At 36.6% G+C, this 23,479-nt stretch overlaps 2 protein-coding genes across 2 annotated transcripts in view; both read left to right on the top strand.

The window, feature by feature from the left end:
* LOC110220029 (vomeronasal type-2 receptor 26-like) overlaps positions 1–8,943 on the top strand; it is a 34,582-nt gene extending 25,639 nt beyond the window's left edge. The window contains 3 exon segments of the mRNA XM_021003880.1: positions 302–425; positions 5,900–5,903; positions 7,959–8,943. Coding sequence (XP_020859539.1) covers positions 302–425; positions 5,900–5,903; positions 7,959–8,943 — 1,113 coding nt within the window.
* Positions 8,944–21,474: 12,531 nt separating this feature from the next.
* LOC110220028 (vomeronasal type-1 receptor 1-like) lies at positions 21,475–22,449 on the top strand. The gene has a single exon (XM_021003879.1). It carries the CDS (start codon positions 21,475–21,477, stop codon positions 22,447–22,449), a length of 975 nt encoding a protein of 324 aa, XP_020859538.1.
* Positions 22,450–23,479: the final 1,030 nt, after the last annotated feature.

Consider the following 23,479-nt stretch of genomic DNA (forward strand, 5'->3'; position numbering starts at 1 on the left):
AATAAAACGTTGGGAGGTAGTTGTGCAGTGGATAGAGCACCCTCCTTGGAATTAGGAGGACCTGAGTTCAAATCCATTCTGAGACACTTACTAGATGTGTGACTCTGCACAAATCACTTAACCTTGATTGCCTTTGAAAAGAAAATAAAGAAATCTCTTAATGATCCTTCCTCAAAAAAAAATAGTATTTCTACAACCATTATGGCCTCACAACATCACTAATTTCCAAAATGCTATACACCTTCTAGAGTCTACACTCTTTGTATGGCAAGCTCCTTAAAAGAATTTCTTTCTTTTTAAGACTCTTTGTTCTGTGTGCAGTGAGAGCTGTGGACATGGATATCGGAAATCTGCCCGTGAGGGACAGGCCACCTGCTGCTTTGACTGTATCCCCTGCCCAGATGGGGAGATTTCTAACCAGACTGGTAACTTTGTGCAGAGAGACCAGCTCCTTCCCCTTACCTTACAAGAAAGTCATATATGGGTTGGGGGAACAATGATAGCATAGGCTTTAAGGGTCCCATATAATTTTGGGGAAGCTTCTCACTTGGAGCACATGTGGGGACACTAGTGGAAAAATGCCAGAGATGGGGACAACCAAGCTAGGAATACAAAGTAGCCATTGTCAACAAAATATTTTAAATGGGATCCTTGAATTATAAAAACATGAACGCCTTGCTTTGTAGATTTGTGGTTATGATGCTCAACTACAGGCTTAGGGGAAAGCTAACAAAAAATAAAAATAAAAACTAACCACAAGGCAAACAGTAGCAATATCCATATGTGCAGAATTTTATACCTAAAGATTGGAAAATGACAATAATTGTTCATAAAACTCTGTTAAGTGTGCAGTAAAACTCTTTTTTTAAGCACAAAAATCTTTTTTAGGGAATATTTACTTATCTTTTCTTGTACAATATCTGAATTTAACCCATTATTCATCACCCTGTGTCCTCCCAGAGAGGCATACTATATAACCACAATAATTTTTTGAGGACAAACAAAAAAAGAAAGAAAGAAAGAAAGAAAATAATGAGGAATGGAAAATCAGTAAAACAGATCAATACATCAAAAATATTTTAAAATGTGTGTAATGTCATTGATGTTTAAGCCTCTGACCTCTGCCAAAACAGGTTATGGATGTCTTCTTATGATTTACATTTTACATTTACTTACAAAATTTCTGTAACTTAATGCATGGTCATTGCTTTTTTTTTTTAATTACACATCTTTCTGGGAAAATGTGCATATTTTAACTTGATGATTTGAAATATGCCTTGTGGTTTTTTTCCTAATTTTTCCAGTAATTTATTCAATCCTTTTCCATTGTGTTCAATGTTAGGTTAAATTTTTCCAAAACAGAGAGAATGAAATGAAAGTCTACAGTTATTTTTGCCTCATTTTTTCTTCTTTGAATTCATTTCATTTTCCCTTATGATTTTAGATGTGAAGGCATTTAGCCAGGCACAGAGTATTAATATTGCTGTGTTGCCCCTGCTTCTATTCAGGAAAATGGAGGTTCTGTGCTCATATTATTCAATGCTGACTTTTTCCACTTATTTTATAAAACGATTTCAAATGCTACATTTTTTAAATTTGTCTGATACATATTTTTCCAGGTCTCTACTTTTGTTATGTTTATGCATTTGTTTTTTATTGTGTTTCTTTTAATAAACAGATGGAATTTTTTCCTCATCCAACATTTCACATTTTCTTTTTCAAAATAGTAATCTAATTAACATGATTTGATTGCAATGTAATCTAACAGGATATAATATATGATACATTATGCGATGTTATGTGATATGATACCAGGTAATATGCTATGGTATACTAGGCATCAGCTTGCACAGTGGATACTGTGCCACCTTTAGAGTCAGGAAGACCTGAGTTCAAATCTGGCCTCAGACACTTACTACCTACTTGACCCTAGGAAAGTCACTTAACAGTATTTGCTCATTTACTCATTTGTACAATGAGCTGGAGAAGGAAATGGCAAAATACCCTAGTATCTTTAAGGAAAACAACAACAACAGTGAGCCCACAGAGACTTAGACACACCTCAAATGAATCAAGATCAACCATGTGCTACAATTAGGATGATGATTTTGATATCCACTCCTCTAATCAACATTTACTCAGTTCATTGTGATTTGATGGGTATCAGTGATTGTATTACTGAATCAAGCAGAATAGGATAAATTTTAAGTTGCACGTGCATATTAACACTGTCAGGTTGTGAATTATAAATGTGAGGACCAAATAACTTCTTTTTTATATTAGTGATATTGATGTTATGTGTTACTTATATCATTGTAGGGTATTGGATAAAATGGTATTTCTGCTCTAGAGAATCATATTTCATTAACCCTGGGACTTATTATAGCAGCATCAACGTCCCTGGCCCCTATGAATCATTACAATGGCTACTTGGTAGCATTTCCCCTTGTCCACCACTTCCTTAACTCCTAGGATCCTGCTTATCAAAACATTTGGGTTTTGACCTTCTTGAAAACCTCATGTAGGTGGCAAGGAGAATGTCTTTACTAGGAAAAACCTGCAGTTAATGACTCAAAAGCCTGCTGAGGAAATGATTACTAATGATGGACCTGCCTCTCAACCAATCATAAGTTTCCCAATTTTTGGTGTTAACCAACCATGAAATTATACAGCCTCCTTCTATTTAGTTCCCTCCTAAGTGTATCAAAATAGTTAGCACCTTAGAGGAGGGGTACAGAATTGGGAGGAAGATTTTGGAACTGATTAACTAGGGACTCCCAGACTTCCTAATAAATTGAAAAGGCTTTAAAAGCCTCACTCTCCCTTTGTTGCATCTTGAATAGAGATTTGGAGATCAAATAATATAATATATTTAATATAATATAACCTAGTGTGATAACTGCATTGTAGGATGTCATATTATGAGATGATATCTGGTGATGTGCCATGATATACAATTATGCAATGTGAAATAATATAGTGAGATATAAAGAAATGTACAGTAATGTGATACAATGTAACACAGTATTAATATAATACGGCATATTTTAATACAGTACAGTATAATGTGCTGTAAAATAATATAACACAAATCAGATTTTTAATCTATAGCTGTCATATTTCACATTTATCATTTGATCAATTTGTTTCTAATATTGTTTTGTTTTATGAATTGTTGTGCTGCTGGTTTAGTTGATTAGTTGTCTCCAAGTCTTCATGACCTCATTTGTGGTTTTCTTAGACAAAATAGTGAAGTAGTTTTCCATATACTTCTCTGTCTCATGTTATAAGTAAGAAAACTGAGGCAAACACGGTTAGGTAACTTGAGTCATACCTACTAAATACCTGTAGCCAGACTTGAACTCAGGTCCTCCTGATTGCAGGGCCAACATTTGACCAAAAATTAAGATTTTTCTTTCTCTTTTTAGCTGTATCTCTTTAAAATTAGTAGTTTGGTCTTTCATTTATTTTCAGTTAAACAAGTTGAGACAACCTTGTTCCCATAGTCTTCTTTCCCTTCTCTTTCAAACATCCATTTTGTGAGCCTTTACAACAATTTGGGGTTTTATTCATCAATTCCTTTTTCTTTCTCCCATTTATCATTTAAATTATCAAATTTTCCCTCTTTGTTTACCTCATTCTGTTAAAGATTGAAATAAAATTCACCTAATTCTTATTTCCTTCAACTCATTCTTTGTTATTTTTACCATTATTTCTTTACTTTTTTCTTTTTTTTAACTTTATAAATTTATTTTGATTTATCAACAATCACTTTAATAAGCTTTTGAGTTTTAAAGTTTTCTTCCCCTCCCTCCCCAAAACTGCAAGCAACCTGATATAGGCTATAAATATGCATTCTAGTATACATATTTTCACATTAGTGATGCTGTAAGTAGGAATTAGAACCAATAGGAGCAACCATCAGAAACAGAAAACAAAATGCAACAGAAGAAAAAAAATAGCAAATAGTATCCTTCAATCTCCATTTAAACTCCATAATTCTTTCTTTGGATGTGGACAGCATTTTCCATCATGAGGCCTTTGGAGATGTCTTAGATCCTTACACTGCTGAGAAGGGTTAAGTGTATCAATATTAGTCATCTCACAATGTGGCTGTTACTGTGTACAACGTTCTCCTGGTTATGCTCACTTCACTCCACATAAGACCATACAAGTCTTTCCAGGTTTTTCTGAAGTCTGCCTGCTCATCATTTCTTACAACACAACAGTATTCCATTACATTCATATACCACAACTTATTCAGCCGTTCCCCAATTGATGGGCATCCTCTCAATTTCCAATCCTTTGCCACCACAAAAAGAGCTGCTACAAATATTTTTGTACATATAGGTCCTTTTCCCATTTATATGATCCCTTTGGGATACAGCCCTAGAAGTTCTATTGCTGGGTCAAAGTGTATGCACATTTTTATAGTCCTTTGTGCATAGTTCCAAATTGTTCTCCAAAATGGTTAGATCATTTCACAACTCCACCAACAATGCATTAGTGTTCCAATTTCCCCACATCTTCTCCAACATTTATCATTTTCCTATTTTGTCATGCTGGCCAATTTGATAGGTGTGATGTGGTACCTCAGAGTTGCCTTGATTTGCATTTCTCTAATCAATAGTGAGTCAGAGCATTTTTTCATATGACTATAGATGGCTTTAATTTCTTTATCTAAGAACTGTCTGTTCATATCCTTTGACCATTTATCAATTGGGGGATGACTTGTATTCTTATAAATTTGGCTTAATTCTCTATATATTGTAGAAATGAGGCCCTTATTAGAGACACTGGTTGTAAAAATTCTTTCCCAATTTTCTACTTTCCTTCTAATCTTGGTTGCATTGGCTTTATTCAAGCAAACACTTTTCAGTTTAATGTAATCAACATTATCCATTTTGCATTTTATAATGTTCTCTATTTCCTGTTTCATTATGAATTCTTCTGTTCTCCATAAATCTGAAAAATAAACTATTCCTTGTTCTCCCAGATTGTTTACAGTATTAGTCTTTGTATCTGAATCATGAAACCATTCTGACTTTATTTTGGTCTATGATGTAAGATTTTGATCTATGTGTATTTTCTGCCCTACTCTTTTCCAATTTTCCCAGCAGTATTTTTTCAAAGAGTGGGTTCTTATCCCAGAAGCTGGAGTCTTTGTGTTTATCAAATAATAGATTACTATACTCATTACTTTCTTAAAAAAAGTTTTTTCCTCTATTTTCTTCTTGAATTCTCTTATCTTTCCTCTTATTCTAAATTGCCCTTTATTGATTTGTGGTGGTTTTAATTATTTATCCCCCTTCTAGTCTCTATATAGTTTACAGAACTAAAAGTATGAATGTCCCTATTTTGAGCACCCTCTTCTAAGACATTGCTGTTTTATTTCCTTCTAGATCTTAACCCTCTGTTCTTTTTTTTTTATGACTCACTCTTAAAGTTGTCAATTCCTTCAGGAGATATATAACAGGATTAGCACATGATAGAAAATTTACTGAATCTTTTATTATGTGTTTCAACTTTACACATTGTCATTGTCATGATCATTTTCTTTCCTATCTGCCATGATGATGATGATGATGAAGAGAAAGAGGAAGAGGAGAAGAAAAAAGAGGATGGTGGTGGCACTAATGCTGCCGAAAATAATAATAGTGTAAATATATCCTCTTCAGGAAGAGATATTGTCCACAAGTTACAGAAAATGGCATTAAAATTCCAGTCAAAAAACATTTTAAAAAATTGGAATCATTAAGAAAAGTTCTCCGTATCTGATATTTGTATAGGCCCTTTCCTTTATATTTGAAAGTCTTTCTCCTTGTTGGTTCTCAAATTTGCTTATTGTCATGGGAATTTGAAAATTTAGCCACTATTTATCTTGAGTTTTCAACATTAGATGTGTTTTGTTTTTCTGTTTGTTTGTTTTTGGGTTTCTTTTGTGTGTGTTGTTTTGTTTTCTTTCCATGACATCTGTGGATGCTTTTGATTTCTAATTTGTTTTCTGGGTTCTGACACACTGCATAGTTTCATGATTATCTTATTCAGTTTTTGGTCTGTCATATTCTTTTCTGGTAGACCTAATATCTAAAAGTTGCATCTCCACATTCTGATTTTTAAATCAATATCTTTTGATTGTATAGAGATCATTTTTTCTGTTACTGTTATTTCATTAGCCCTGAAAAGGTCCTTAATTCCTTGTAGTTGCATTTCTGATCAGTTTTTCTGTTTGGGGTTGGGTGAAATACGGCACTGTGAACTCTTGTTTTTCTATGCTGCCAATTATTTCAGTGATTAAAATTTAATTTTACATTCAAGATTCTTGTTTCTCCATTGATTTAGAGGCATGCTGCTGTGGTTAAATGCTCTCTTAAAAATTCTTTGTCCTCTGGATCATGACATATTGATTGATACAATATTTCTTGAAATATTTATTTGGTGATGTTGAATTCATTTAGTTCACAAGGGTCATCTTCCCTTAGTTTTCAGGTATTTTTCTGTCATTTTATATGCTTATGCTGCAGGATTTTGATGGAGCTTTCTTCTTCCTGAGATTTTTGGTTGACTCAGATTTTTCTTACATTCTCCTATCACTCACTTTCTGACTTGTTCCCATTTTGTTGTGAATCACCTAAGGGGTGGACCTCAACGTAGATTCTCTCCTCTCACACTAGGGAATTCATTTTTCACCACCTTTAGTCTGTGCCCTAAGGGATTTTTAGAAAGGGGAGAACAGAACTTGACCCAGCTGAATCTCAGCTCCCTTTCTTTCAAGCCTATGAATACAACTTTCAGGTCTTCAGGCCCCGGCATGTCATGAAAAATCAGAAGCTGTTTCCTTACCAGAATTCCCTCTTTGCTTTATTTCCCTTGATGAGTACTGGTGAACAAAAGTAAGGATACCACCATCCCAGGCACAGAAAACCTTTGCTTTCCTGTACCTCAATTTCCTCTGTCCAGGGTATGTGCATGGGTGATGACTGGGAGCTGAGAAGGCACAAAGTTGAGTTCTATGAATTGCCACTTCAAAAACGTGGATGAGAAATATAGGGCTAGAGCCAAAATGGTAGATTAGAGAAAGCAACTTAGATCAACTCTCTCAGATGTCTTCCGTAGTCTCAATATAATATTTAAGATGCATGTCACTAACATAATGACTATCTCCATTGGATAAGGCATTTGAAACAACCTTGTCATACAAGGAAATTCTCACTAGAACAATTTATCTATATTTCCTACATTTCTTGTCACACTGAAATTCTCACTCAATCTGTTTCTGTTTGTTTACTTGACTCTTTTTGCCTTGGAAAATCCTTCTGCCTTGCTAGTCACTGGCTCAGATACATGAATTTCTTTCAGTTCCTTCATTTGTGTCCAAAAAATCCATGCTTCCGTACCCTCTCAGTCTTGCTTCTGACTCAATAGGATTTTATAGCATACTGACAAGAAGGGTACCTTCATCTCTTTATTTTGCCCCTATACCAACCTCTACTTTTCAGCTCTGCTATGTGTGTTCTCTTTCCTGATTACAATGTAATACCTTGAAAGGAAGAATTGTCATTCATTTGCTAGTGTATGTGTGCCTAGGGCTAAGGACAGTGCTTGCCAAGTTCACCAGTAGTCATCAAGGGAGATTGCCAAGAGGTCATTGACTACCTCTGATCATAATGTACATATTTAAAGAGACATTATCGTATTCATAGCCATGAAATAATTTATCTGTGAGAAGACTTTAAAAAAATACTGTGCTCTTTTATAACTGGGAGGACCAAAGTTTCCAAAATATTAGCAATAACACATAGGAAATAATGTGTGGTGAAAGTGTGTTGGGAATTTTTCAGAATTGGAGAGGATCATGGCAGGGGGCTGGTCGTACTTGAGGAATTCTATTACTTTGTGCCTATGATAATGAGGATTGGCTGAACTTGAAATATTGAGAATATTTTTCTTCCCTTTAGATATGACCAGTGCATCAAGTGTACTGAAAACGAATATTCAAACAAGGAGAAAACTCACTGCCTCCACAAAGTAGTGACATTTCTGGCGTATGAGGAACCCCTAGGCATGACTCTGACCTGCACAGCTCTGACCTTCTTTCTCCTGACAGTGATGATCACTGGGGTCTTTGTGAAGGATCAGGACACTCCCATAGTGAAAGCCAATAATTGAACTCTTAGCTTCCTCTTGCTCCTCTCCGTTGGCCAGTGCTTCCTATCTTCTTTGCTCTTCATTGGGAAGCCCACTTCAGCCACATGTCTCCTTCAACAGACAATATTTGGAATCACATTCACAATGGCCATCTCCTCCATTCTGGCTAAAACAATCACAGTAGTTCTAGCTTTCAAAGCCACAATACCAGGGAGCAGGAGCAGAAATTGGGTGGGCTCCCAAACACCCATTTATTTAATTCTTATCTGCTGCCTCATCCAAGTGATTCTCTGTGGTATCTGGCTCTTGATTTCTCCCCCATTCCCAGATACAGACTCACACTCTGAACCTGAACACATCATCCTGAAGTGCAATGAGGGCTCTCTCATTGCCTTCTACTTTGTTCTGGTCTACATGGGATTCCTGGCTTTGGGGAGCTTCACTGTGGCTTTTTTGGCTAGAAATTTACCTGACGCCTTCAATGAAGCCAAGTTCATCACCTTCATGATGCTGGTATTCTGCAGGGTCTGGGTCTCCTTCCTCCCCACATACCAGAGCACCAAGGGGAAAATGATGGTAGCTGTGGAAGTCTTCTCCATCTTGAGCTCTAATGCTGGCTTACTGGACTACATCTTTATTCCCAAGTGCTATGTGACCCTTCTGAAGCCACAATGGAACACCCAAGAATGGGCAAATCATAAATCCTATGCCAGGGAAGCCATCATTCTAAAGCAGTCCCTTGTGCCTCCTAGCAATGCTATGAGATGCCTTAAAAATTCCCCAAATCCTACTTGATGTTAAATATGTGCTCACAAATGAATCTCTATAATCTCTTCATCTGAACAAGCCCTCCATTATTCTTGTTACTTTTCCTATTGTTACCAATACCCTGGAGCCAACTAATGCATGAATTTCTAAATTATTTTTTGGTTGTAACTTCTATATTTATCATCCATTTAAAACACAATTTATTTCTGTCAGTCATCCTATTTTTTCTACAAACCTCCTCCCCCAAAATTCTCTATCAATCCTCCATCTATTATCCAGTTCACTGATAGCCTCTATTGGGTAAGAAAGATTTCTACAACAAGTTTTAGTGTGTATGATATTCCCTCTTCAATCCAATTTCCCTTACTGTAAAAGATTTTTTTTCTTGTCTCTTTAATGTGAGATAATTTACCCCATTCTACCTGTCCCTTTCCCTTTCTCCCAGAAAAATCCTCTCTCATTCCTTAATTTAATTTTTTAAGATATCATTTCTTCATATTCAATTCACACCTATGCCCTCTGTGTATATAGACTCCTAACTTCCCTAATAATGAGAAAATACTCATGAATTAAAATTATCACATTCCGATTAGGCATGTGAACAGTTTAACCTTATTAACTCACTTATGATTTCCCTTTCCATTTCCCCTTTTTATGTTTCTCTTGAGTTTGTAATTGAAAGTCAAATTTTATGTTCAACACTTTTATTTTTCATCAACAATGCTTGAAAATCCTCTATTTCATTGAATATCCATTTTACCTGAAGGATTATACTCACTTTTGCTGGATAAGTTATTTTTAGTTGTAATCTTAGATAATTTACCCTCTAGAATACCATATTTCAAACCCTCTGGTCCTTTAATGTGGAAGCTACTAAATCTTATGTTATCCTGACTCTGGCTCCATGATATTTGACTTGTTTCTTTCTAGCTGCTTGAAATAATTCTCTTTGATCTGAAAACTTTGCAATTTGGCTCTAATATTCCTGGAAGTTTTCATTTTGGGATCTCTTTCAAGAAGTGATTAGTGTATTCTTCCAATTTCTATTTTACCCTCTGATTCTAGAATATCAGGGCAGTTTTATTGATAATTTCTTGAAAGATAGTATCTAATTGTTGTTTTTGATCATGACTTTCACATATTACAATACATTATTAATTATCTCTCTTAGATCTATTTCCAAGGTCAATTGTTTCTCCAATGACATATGCCAGAGTGTCTTCTATTTTTTTTCATTCTCTTGATTTTTTTATTGTTCTTTATGTTTCATAAACTTATTAGCTTCTATTTTCTCATTTCTATTTTTTAAAGGAATTATTTGCCTCAGTTAGTATTTAACTCCTTTTCCATTTGGCTAATTCTACTTTTTAAGGAGGGTTTTTTTTTTGGTGAATTTTTGTGCCTCTTTTGGGATTTGGCCAATTCTGCTTTTTAAGGCATTCCTCTCCTCATTGGCTTTTTGGACTTCTTTTACCATTTGGCCTAGTCTGCTTTTTAAGATGTTATTTTCCTCAATATCTTTTTCTGTCTCTTTTTAATCAAGCTTTTGATGCATTTTTCAGGATTTTCTTGCATCACTCTCATTTCAGTTCCCAATTTTTCCTCTACTAATTTTACATGATTTTCAAAATGTTTTTCAGTTCCTCCGTGACCTGTGGGCTGAGAGTTCTGGAAGAAGCTTCTGCCAGTGTTGATTCAGTAACTCCCAGGGCCTGCTCTGGTTTTGCTGGGACCAGGGCTGTGGTAGCATGGTCTGTGCTAGACTGTGCTATACTCTCACCCAGGTGTGACAGACCTGTCCTTCTGAACTTCTAATTGTCTTTGGCCTCTGTGGGCTGGGAATTCTGGAAACTATCATTACTATCTCTGATTCAGTTGCATGAGGCCTCTTTCTAGTTTGCTAGGATCCCATTTCTGCTAGTGCCGCATGCACTGGATTGGGCTCCTCTCTCACCCTTTTTGCAACAAACCTTCTCTGCCAACCTTCTAAGTTGTTTTTGGCTGGAAAACTGTTTCTTTCCATTTTCTGTGGGTTTTGCCACTCTAGACTTTGTTTAGTGTCATTATTTAAAGGTATTCAGAGGTGTCGGAGAAGATTTCAGATGAGTCTCTGCCTTAACTGTGCATCCTGGCTCCACCCTCAAAATTTTAACAAAACCTTAATGGTAGCTAGGTGGCACCATACTGGGTAGGACAGCAGCCCTGGAGTCAGTAGGATCTGAGTTCAAATCCAGCCTCAGACACTTGAAACTTTCTAGTTCTCTTACCCTGGGCAAGCTACTTAATACCAATTGCCTCACCAAAAAAAAAAAAAGGCTTAATACTAGCCTCTGTACCAATTATCATCATATCACACATCTATGTTGCTAAGGATTTCTTTTTCAATGTATGGGAATAAAATTGCTTGTCCCATACCTGATCAGTGTTTGTGTAATTCATATGTTTTGATTTCCTTCTCTCTTTCCATGCTGGATATGATACCTTAGACATTTTGTTTCACTTCTAAAAAATGTATTAAGAAATCATTTTATACAGGATTATGGACAGTTTTAGAGAGAAGGTGATCCAAGGTATTGATTTTTGGACTTGCTTATAACTAAATAAAAGTGAGAAAATGAGAAGTCATATAAATACTTGTACAATATTATTTTCAACCAAGTTATATACAAGAAAAACAGGAAATTAATAGAAGTTGGATGAAGAGGGGTTGGGAACATGGGATTTTAGCTAATACTTCAAGCAAACCATGGAAGGCAGTAGGCAGAGAGAAGAGAAAATCTCCAAAACATGGAGGAACCAAAAAAAAAATCAGAAAAAAAATGCCCAGAGGCAAGAAATGGAATGCCTTCTTTGTGGAACACCAAGGAGGTCAGTTTCACTGGATGGAAGAGTGTATAGTGAAGAATAAGGTATAAGGAGATGGGAAAGTTGGAGGACACTAGAGATTTATTATTTGATCCTTGGAGGAACACAGGAGTTTACTGAGTAGGAGATAATATGGTCAGAACTGTGTTTTAGGAAAACCATTTTAGTAGCTGATTAGAAAATGAATTGAAGATATACTTGAGGCATTCAGACCCACCAGTAGCCTATTTTCATAGTCCAAGTGTGAGATAAAGGGGCCTGCATCAGAATGGTGGCAAGGTCAAAGGAGAGAAGGGGATATAGTAGAGAGATGTTGTGAAGGTAAAATCAATACCTTTGTGGGGAGAGACATGAGCACCCTTGTCTCGTATCTTTAATCCCAGAGCTCCCCAAAAAATCTACACATCCAGGAATTAATTTTTGTTGGCAGCATGTGGTCAGAGAATGCTGCATGCTCCTCAAGATAGCCCCAAATCCAGGGGCAGCTAGGTGGCACAGTGGATAGAGCACTGGCCCTGAAGTCAGGAGGAACTGAGTTCAAATCCAGCCTCACACCAAACACTTGACACTTACTAGCTGTGTGACCCTGGGCAAGTCATTTAACCCCAATTGCCTAAAAAAAAAGGTAGCCCCAAATTCTCTTGTTGCCTGGTCACTACACCATTTCTCAGAAATACATTACTCTTGGTCTCTTTTTTTTTTCCTGATCTGTTAAAACGAGGTTAGACTGGATGGTTCTTGAGTTCTAAGTATAAATATAATATCTTAAGATCTTGATGGAATGGAAGTAACCTCACATTCAACAGTTTTTGGTTTAATTCCCATCTGTAACATGTATTAGCCATGTATGGCCTAGAGAAAATTATTTGACATCTCCTACATTTTGTTTCTTCTGAAAAATAGAGCCTGTTCTTGGGCATGATTCAGGTAGACTTGCATCAGCATGATTTAACTTCCCCAATTCACACTACCAACCACAGCTATTGTAATCAAAGATGGGATCAAACTTTGGCCACTGTGAGGTAACTTTTCCCAAGGTAGATGCGATTTTGACCCTTAGCCATAGTTGTTAAAGTTATCTCTTGTGCCCTATAACTTTTATACCTTATATATTTGGAGGTTATTTTGACCATACTTTATGACATGGGCACAGACAAAGACATTCTGTTTCTGGATTCCATATGGAAAGCTCATGGAAGATGATAGCAGCATGTACCTCAAATAGCCAAATGATGGAAATTATTTAGAAGGTTTATAAAAGCCGTGACTGCTGAAGTAGGTGAGAAATTGAGATGGAAAGATAATTTTGGAGATAAAGAAAATTTTAAAAAATTACCATCTCCAAATCCAGATACTGGCCCAGATTCAACATCTGAGTTAAATGAAGGGCAGTACCAAGGAAGACTAAGGAGGACTGAGTAGGATTCAGGAGTAGGGCCAGAAAAAGAAGGGAAGAAAGATTGTTGTTGGCCTGACATGACAAAGTAAGAGAGAAAATGAAAGTAAAACAATTCCAAGGTAATTTCAAGCTGATAGAACAGTTGAATGAGTGAGGCAAAATTGCAAAATCAGGAAGTTCATCAGTCAACAAATATTAAGTACCTCCTATCGGTCAGACACTGTAATAAATGTTAAGGATACAAAGAAAGACAAAATCAACATCCCCACGCTCTCAAAGAGATCACACTTTATTGAGGTAGACTGCATGCAAAAGCTATGTACAATGAAGATATGTGTGTGTGTTTGTGCATATACACACACACAGAGGATGAAATAAATATAACCAACAGAGGAAAAGCAGTAGCACTCCTGGAGATCCTGAGAGAGAGATGGGAAAGCTACTTTGGATATATGGTATATTGCAGGACTTCTTTATCTTTTCTGCTCAAGATCCTTTTTCCCACCAGACAATTTTATGTGATTCCAGGTTTATAGATACATAAAAGAGGTATACAAATCAAACATTTATTGATAATAAATCATAAAGAAGTTTATTTAAAAAAATTCTTCAGTACACATAATTTTTATATTATTGTGATATAGTATGTAAAGTATATATTTAACATAGCTATCTTTTTATATCTATTTATAATTTCTATGTGTCCTACCTTGAAATCTTTTTTTTTTTACTTTTTGATGATACAGTGGAGGTTAAGTGACTTGCCCAGGGCCACACAGCTAGTAAGTGTCAAGTGACTGAGGCTGGATTTGAACTCAGGTCCTCCTGACTTCAAGGCTGGAGCCCTATCTACCATACCACCGAGTTTTCCCCAATGTACCCTATCTTGAAATAGAAATAAAATTCTGTCAGAACTTTTTCCTGTATTTTTTTCTTTTTCCTAGTGATTTCTCCTTCATTCTGTACTGGTTCAGTCAACATTTGGAAAATGTGTAAAAAAAATTTTGTGGAAACAAATTGCAGGTGTCATTTTACACTGATATGTCACAAAGCTTTCCAACATAAAAGTGGTTCAAAAGACCATTTTTACAAGAATCTCCTCATTAGTGGAGAATGATTACTCAAAGCGACATGCCTATATGAAGTGAGGAGTTGGTGAGAATGTGAGAGATCCTGGTTTTAGGGCTTCTAGCTTGGAGGGGAAAGTCATGTTTTTTAGACTCTCTTCAGACACTTGAAGGGAGAAAATGACTGGGAGGAAACCAACATGTAAAAGAGCTGACAATTTGATCATACCTTTATTCCCTTTGAGAAAGACTCTCTCTCTCTCTCTCTCTCTCTCTCTCTCTCTCTCTCTCTCTCTCTCTCTTTCTCTCTTCTCTCTCTCTCCCTCCCCCTCTCTCTCTCTCACTCCCCCCTCTCTATCTTGCTCCCAATGAGACAGATCATTCATACTGTATTGCTTGGTCTACAGTGTCCTATGTGTAGTTTATCTGACTTCTGTTTTGCTATTTATTTGGATAAATGTGTTTACATACTATTTATTATTCATATTCATTGTGGAACTGGCACCTGGTGGGAAGAGAGTCCAATCTCAGATAAATAACTTGGGATAGAATTTGCCTATTAAGGGAGAACAATCAGAAGAATGATTTGAATCTAACATGTTCTCCTCTAGACTCATCATCTTAAGAGAGAAGAGATATGATTCTATCCCAGTCCTCCCTCTCTCTGAGTAGAGCAGAGTGGCTAATCTCTAGCTTCTACCTCCTGTTTCCTTTTAGGAAGGGAATCAAAGTCTCTACAGAGAAGGATGGAGAAAGGTGACTCTAGTCTAGACATACGTATTCTTGCTTCACTGCAAGCCACATCTAGACAATTCATGTGGCCACAGAAAACCCACATTGCAACACAACTCAACATAGTGTATACACAGAAAAAGAGATGGATAGAGAGAGATAGACCACATTACTCAAGAAATAAGATCAAAGGGCCCCCAACATCTTTTGACTGAATTATAATGTCTTCCAGAAATTAAGACTTTGTCAGAGATTGAAGAAAGTTGGGCCCTTATTGATGTGTGTGTAACCTTCCCCACTGACAATAACATCCATTTCTTACTGTTGGTCATCGTAAGAAGTGATGGAGATAAGGTGATCAGAACCTAGAAATAAAACAGAAAAAGATAAGAAGGCACCAAAACAAAAAAAGGCCCCACTATCATACTTAGGAATATTAGCTTTATGCAGGAATTCAGGGACTGCATTGGGTGGATGGGAACTTGAATAAAAAAAAGTGTTGATGCAAGATCTAGGATCCCTCAAGACACATCCCAAAACCCAAGCCAGGCCAAGGTAGCTCATGGAATATCCACAATAAAGTGGATCCTCCCCCTGCCTGTGTCAACCTCTTTACCAGCTGCTCCTCTGGCCTCTTGGAGCCCAGGAAAATTTCTTTCCTCTTTGTGTTTAGTTGATGAGTGGGCCATTGTCATTATTCATTAGTAAGTACAGGTAGAGAATTCTTGATCAGTAGGAATCCTTGAAGACATTTTCATCTGGGACAAAACTTCACTCTTTTAGACACATCCTTTTTTCCCATGGTAGACTAGTGTCACTGGTCCTGCTCATGACATGATAATCATGGCTCTGGAGGCAGACAGGCTCAGGCAATCCAGTTCTTATAACTAGGACCTGCCTATGCATTCACACATGCATACACACACACACACACACACACACACACACACACACACACACACACACGTACAAAAGGGCACATTCTATTTGGTGCAGTACTTTCCTCCATTCTAGAAGCAGAGATCAACCAGGTGAGTATCTGTTTATATCTCAGTTTTACATCTAGGAAATTAGAAGCAGAAAATCCCTTCCAGGAGCCAATAAGACTGTTGTTCAGGCTCTGTCTGTCTAGGGACAGGAGAGGGATCTTGGAAAGTTGTCTTTCAGGTGTTGGAATTTTTTCCTTCATATCTTAGTGCAACCCTGCCTTTTTGGGATTCTCTCTCCTATTCCATTACTTCATCACACCTCATAGTTGAAATTTCAACATCCCTTGACCAAAAATGTTTGCAGACCATTATTATCTCTTAATTCCTTTTTCAGCCTCACTCAAGGTCTTTTCCTTAGTTTCCATAACAACTTTATCCCCATTTTTATTACCTTTTAAGGCTGGCACCAGCATGTTCTCTCTAATCTTCTCTACCCACTAATTTAATCTAGCAGTTTGATTCATCTTTACATTTTCCTCTTACCTGTTTTAAGCTTACCATTTCTTGGCAGCTTCGTTTTACTTTTCCTTATTCAGTCTTCACCAACTTCACCTTATTCAGTCCTTCCTCTTCTAGCCTCCTCCATCCACTTATATTCTCCCTAACACTTTTTGATCAGGCTTCTCATTCAACTTTCTTTCACTGAATCTAGAATTAGAAGCAAATAAGAGGCTTGGTTTGTAGTAACTCCCATCTCCCCCCCTCACTTTTGTATCTTTACAACCTTCTCCACACCCTCAAACATGTTCTGCAGCTTGACTGATTTCATTCATATAGAATGGTTTTCTCCAACTTTTTTTCACCATTTTTTTCTTTTGTGTCATTTGCATTTCTTCTAAAAACATGTGTTAAAATCCAAATTGAAAATCCAGTGTCTCCAACTATTTTGATGAGGGAAAGTATTACTTATAAAAACATTTACAGATCTCTGCTGTCATGGGCCCATTTTTGTCCTTCCAGTTTCAACCTTAAATGTTCTCGGTATGACAATGTTTGCTTGCATCTTTTGACTGACTAACATTCAAATTCTTTGTTTTATACTTTTTGATCTTTATGAGATAACACTGCTTATAATTTTTGAGCATATTTCTCAACAAATAAGTAAATATTGTAAAATATTATTTCTCTGTTCTATGATGATTGTTCTGCAATGAATCATTTACTGAGAAGTACTACAGTTAGGCTCCTTGCGTCTTCCTGTTATGACAATTTATTCACAGCTAAAAATTGTGCACAACAATTGTTATAAATAGGGTCAATTTTCATTCAATCCATTTCCAATTTTTCTCCATCACTGAACTTAGACAGCTAGGTGGTACAGTGGGTTAGAGCACTGGGCCAAGAGTCAGGAAGACCTAAGTTCATATCAAGCCTCAGACATTTTCTTCCTACCTGTGTGTTTGAGCAAATCACATAACCTATTTGCCTCAGCTTCCTCATCTGTAAAATGATGATTATAATAGTACATTCCAACCAAGGTTGTTGTGAAGATTAAATGTGATAATAATTGTAAAGTGATTGGTACCTAATAAGTACTATATAAATGTTAGCTATAATAATTACTATTCTTACATTTCATTAGAATTATTTTCAGTTGTTAATTTTCTTTCAGAATGTAGATTTAAGGGGCAGCTAAGTGGCACAGTGGATAGAGCACCAGCCCTGGAGTCAGGAGGACCTGAGGTCAAATCCAGCCTCAGACACTTGACACTTACTAGTTATGTGACCCTGGGCAAGTCACTTAAAACCAAATGCCTAAGGAAAAAAAATAAGAATTCCAAGATGCTCTGTATCTTCAGGAGGACCTGAATTCAAATCCAGCCTCAGACCAAACACTTGACACTTACTAGATGTGTGACCCTGGGAATGTCACTTAACCCCAATTGCCTAAAACAAAAAAAGCAGATTTAGTTTTCATTTTAATTCTTTCTTCTGGTTTCATGTGAATTATTACATCTGTCAACTGATAAATCTGCTTTTTATTGTCTATATGTTCTTGGACAAGTCACTTAACCTTTTTCAGTCTCATTTTCCACTCTTTAAAAATAAAAGAATTGAACTAGATGAGGGAATATTATTCAGTTTTAGCTCCTACCTCACATACACTATGTAATCTTAACTGGGTCCTTACTGTTGCCAGGCAATCCTTTCGTACTTTCATAGTTGATTCACTTTCTCACTCGCTGCAGTGGTATTTCTAAATCATCCCACCTCAAATGTCTCATAGCTCCCCTCCCTCACTTCTTTCAGGTGAGAATTTTCCTCATTTTTTTGTCAAAAAAGAGACCACTATCCAAGAGCTCTTTCTTAGCTTCTCTTCTTCATCTCAATCCACTCAGTTGCCTTCCATTTTTTATCTTCCTCTTTATTCATCTCACATTAAGAGGTAGTCCCTGTTCTTGTGAAGGCAAATATCTCTATATTCCCAAGTGGTCCCATTTCATCTGACCTTCTCCAGTAGATTATTCCCTCTATCATCCTTACTCTCTCATGTTCAATCTCCCCTTATTTTCTGACCACTTCCCTAGTGCCCACAAACATGGCCTCATATTCCCTATGAAAATAATCATTTAAGACATTCAGTCTCCGAACTCTGGGCAATTTTATTTTCTACCTCCCATTCCTGGAATTAGTTCTTCTCACTTCTGCCTTCTTCTTTCACATATTCCATCAAATTCCCAGTAAAATTCCACCATCTGTTGGGAATTTACAGAAATCACCTAATGCCTTTCCTGATCTTCCTTACTGTTGGTGCCTTCTCTTTGTTGATCATATCACATCTAGCCAATAGGTAGCATTTTTGTACATAGTTGTTTGCATCTCTTCGTCACATTGTGAGTTCCTTGAGCACAAGGACCATCTTTTACCTTTCTTTGCATCCCCAGCTCTTAGCATAGTGTCTGCCACATAACATGTGCTAAATAAATGTTTATTGAATGACTAACTAAATGTCTTCTAAGGTCCATTCCACCTCTAAATCTATTATATAAATTTATCCTTGATAACTAGTGTACAAGCTCCAATCATTTTTCATGGTGGTTTTATTGCTAACACATATTGTGAGGACTGCAATGGAAAATGATAACATGAGCCATGATGTGATGTTTCCTGTCCATGGATACACTGCATCACCTACTTCATTTACATCTTCGTGGAGAACATTAGACCCAGTATTTCATCTAACTCCAATTGCCTTTTTTGTCTTTTGGTTTCATTTATAGCAAGCATGTCAAGGTTGACACAATCCATTTCTATTAGTAATGAATGCTTTTTCTGGTCACTGAATAAACATCACACATTTAGAGTAACAAGATGTAAGTTGATGATTACAGGTTGTCTCAAACCTTTGTCATTGTTAACACATGTAGCCCTACTATCCCTAACTTTCTTGTTGTCATCATAGAAACAAAAGTAGTTGGACAATGATGAGGGTTGTCGTGTTTTTTCTTTATTTGATAGGTTGCCAGGGCCAAAGAAAATATTCATTTTGTTTCTAGGAACCTATTGAAGATTTTCAGAGAGGTCAAATATAATAGAAATTATGTTTCATTCACAAACACAAGGAGAACGCAGACCTCTACAGCAATATGAAATGAACAATTTTAAAGGAATTACATACAAAAATACAAGAATATTATATTTCTATAAGCTATGCATTTGCTCAGTGCTTTCTGAATAATATTTGGGAGTCATTAGCACAGTGACTGGCAAATGGTAGGCACTGTTTAAATACTGGCTATTGCTGTTGCATTGTTTCTTTTTTATTATTAGATTTCCCTATCATCTGCCTTTCTACTTATATCTTATAAAAAATAGAAGACAATTTGTATACTACCATAATTCTCATTTACATCACTTTTGATATATTCTTATATTCTTTTGCATATTATTATATAAGATACATTCTTATATTCATTTCAGAGGTAATTCTGGGGATCTGTAAGTTTTTGGCTCTTCCAAGGTGATATGGTCTATGGAGAGGTGTGTTTACTCTTCTCCTCCACCATGCCCTGGTTTGAGAGCAACCACAAGCACTATTTTCAAGCCTGGAATTGTGACCAGAACCCCTCCTCTCCTGGGGCCATAAGCTCTGCTGTGCTAGTGCTCTTCCTTATACTGGGACTAAGACCCAGGTCTGTGAGACAGATCCAAGTCTAGGCAATGCAAGAGAGTCCTGCCCCTGGCATCAGCAGTTGGACCACTGTAAATCTCCTTCTAACACATTGTCCAATCCCCTTACCCTCTATGGGCTGAGAGGTCTAGAAACTACCATGGCTGCCACTGACTCAGTCACCTTGAGCCTTGCCCCTGGTTCACTGGGGTGCAGTCCAGGCTGGCTGGTGCAGCCTGTACTGGACTGAGCTCCTCTCTCATCCTGGTGCAACAGACCTTTTCTGACCACTTTCTAAGTTATCTTGGGCTAGAAAATTGTTTCACTCTTTGTATGGGTTCTAGAATTTGTTTAGAGTCATTATTTAAAGGTATTTTGAGGGGTTTGAGGGAAAACTCAGATGAGTCCCTGCCTTTGCGCCACCATCTTGGCTCTATCTCTCTATATTCTTGTACTTCTGAAAGACTTTAACTTAATTGAGGGTCAGAATTATATCTTTTATTAGTATCCCAAGCACCTTAGACATTACCTGGCATACAATATGCATTTAACAAACGCTTATTTTTAACTACTTGGATTTTTATATTTGCCTTTTGTTATAGAACTATTCTATTTTTACAACACTTTACAAACTTACAAAAACATTATAAAATTAATGGACTTGTTGGTTGCTATGGGATTTAGTTAAAATTAATCATCTGATAATATATAGGATGCAGATAGGAAATTTCCTGTTTTAAAAGATATTTTATTTGGTTAAATGGTTAAATTAGTTTTGCAATTCCTAAAATAATTTCAATTAAAAGCTTGAAACATTTCTGATTATCTTTATTGCAACAAAAACATACTAATGTGTCTTTTCCCCATGTCTCAGATATTAAAGTTAATCATTTTTCTAAGCTTAAGTGACTAAATTATTATTAATAAATAAAATAAATAAATTAATATTTTATGGAGCCTCGAAAGCTAGAAAATCACTTGCCATATAATCTCATTTGATCACCACAAATATGTTGTAAAATAATTGCTTTTATTCTATTTAAAAGAAGAGATAGCTGAGCATGTGAAAAGTGATTGTCTTGTCTAGGGTAACATGATTTTCTGTGGTAATTTCTCATTTTAAACCTGTTTTTAAATTATATTACATTATTATTATTTTAGTTATTATTGTAGTATCTATTTTATAATACTATATATTATTATATTTGTTATATATTTTTATTTATCATATTTTTACAATGCATTTTTAAAATATTCTTCGACAAGTAGACTTTTTCAATTTAATTTATCCAATTCTCTTGGATAACACCTTTCAGAAATTAAACAAATCTTTCATTTTCTCCTAGGATTTTTCATCACTGACCACAATTCTCTTCCTAAGACCTGGAGAAAATGATGCTTGGTTACCGGGTGTTGGGCATTCTCTTCCTTATTCAAATTGGAGTTGGAATTCTTGGGAATTTCTTTCTCTTGGGCCTACACATCCTCACTTTACTCACTGACCACAGGCTAAGGCCCATAGAGTGCATTTTTGCCCACTTAGCTTTGGCCAACTCAGAAGTCCTTCTCTCCAAGGGAATCCCTCATACAATTGTCTCTTTAGGTACCAAAAATTTATTGGATCATATTGGGTGTAAACTTATTCTTTATCTTCAAAATGTGTCCCAGAGTGTTTCTCTCAGCATCACCTGCCTCTTGAGTGGTTTTCAGGTCATCACCATCAGTCCCAATAATTCCAGGTGGGCAGGACTTAAAATCAAAGCCTCGAAGTGCATTGTCCCTTCCTGTTTCCTCTGCTGGTGCTACTACCTGCTGATGAATTTCACTTTCCTTGGGATTATGCATACTTCAAGGTATAGGACTAATAATACAAAGACATGGCAGCTGGGATATTGTTCAGTTTTAACTCCTGCCTCTCTTAATGCTGCACTTACTGCAATTGTCTTTTCTGTGCCTGATGTTATGTGTGTGGGATTCATGATCTGTTCCAGTGTCTACTTAGTGCTTCTCCTGCACAGACACCATCAGCAAGTCCAACATATTCACAATTCTCATCTCTCTACTAGAACTTTCCCTGAGAAAAGAGCCACCCATACTGTTCGCCTACTAGTAATCACCTATGTCTTCTTTTATGCCATTAATTCTATCTTGTCAATTTACCAATTAAAAAACAACAAACAAGAGACCTGGCTTGTGACTGCCTCAGACCTCCTAGCTGCATGGTTCCCAGCCATCAGCCCTTTTGTGCTGATCTTCTTTGACTCCCAAGTCCTCAAATACTGGTATGCTCTGTGGCATAGGAGACAATTTCTCCTATGCCACACTGTCCTCAACCATACTCATTCCCAGAATTCTGCCCTAACACTATAACAAGCAAGTGTCTTTCTGAAGTTAGTAGGAGAGGGAAAGGAATGGAGGAATCTAAGGATTTACAAAGGACATCTGTTATCATGTATTCAAACTGTTTCCTCTTTTAGAAGAGTGCTCTTGTTCAGATATGTTTTTGATGACACTGATACAAGTGACATGGTTATTTCTTAAATTCATGTCTCCCGATTTCAAATCTACTTTTCCTTTCATTAGAACAATGATGTAAAACTCAAATACAAACAGAGGTGACTGAACCATGCATAAGGGTCTCTGTGAGTTAAATAATGACTTTATTGTAAGATATAATACTATCTGTGTTTTAGAGGCACCTCATGGCTCAGTGCATAGAGTACTGGGCTCAGGGTCAGGAAGACCTGAGTTCAAATCCAGCTGCAAACACTTCCTAGTTTTGTGACCCTGGGCAAGTCATTTAACCTATAATTGCCTGGCAAAATGAATCCACTAGAGAAGCAAATGGAAACCATTTCTAGTACCTTTGCCACAAAAACCCAAATGGAACCATGAAGGGACAGACAAATGACTAAAAGACAACATTCTCCGCATTTTATTGTAATTTTTATTAATTTTGTTAAATTATCACAGTTACATTTTAATCCACTACAAGTCACACTCATGAGTGTCATGAACCAAAATGTGGTCCTTTGGCAGTGACAAAAGAATTTTAAATGTAGTCCATACTAGACCAGTCTCTAACCTCTGGATGGCCAGCATTGATCAAAGGAGGCCAGGAGCAGGTGAGTCAGCAATGAAAAGACAGTTTAATTTCAGACTGAGGAAAAGGGGCTTACAAGCTATGTCCTCTGGAGTCCCCTTGTTTGTGGCAGGGGTAGGATGTTTAAGCATGAAAACCACAAAAAAGCAGGCCCCAATACAGTCATTCTTAATTCTTGAGTAAACACTGCTCATGGTAGGCCCATAAGCACATGCATTTTGGGGGACAATACAGGCATTCTTAGTTCCTGTGAGAAGAGTCTCCAAGTTATTAGAACTGTTGAACCTTTTGATTGTC

The sequence above is a fragment of the Phascolarctos cinereus genome, unplaced genomic scaffold (genome assembly GCF_003287225.1).
Source record: "Phascolarctos cinereus isolate Bilbo 61053 unplaced genomic scaffold, phaCin_HiC Scaffold_726;HRSCAF=1367, whole genome shotgun sequence".
NCBI lineage: Eukaryota > Metazoa > Chordata > Mammalia > Diprotodontia > Phascolarctidae > Phascolarctos > Phascolarctos cinereus.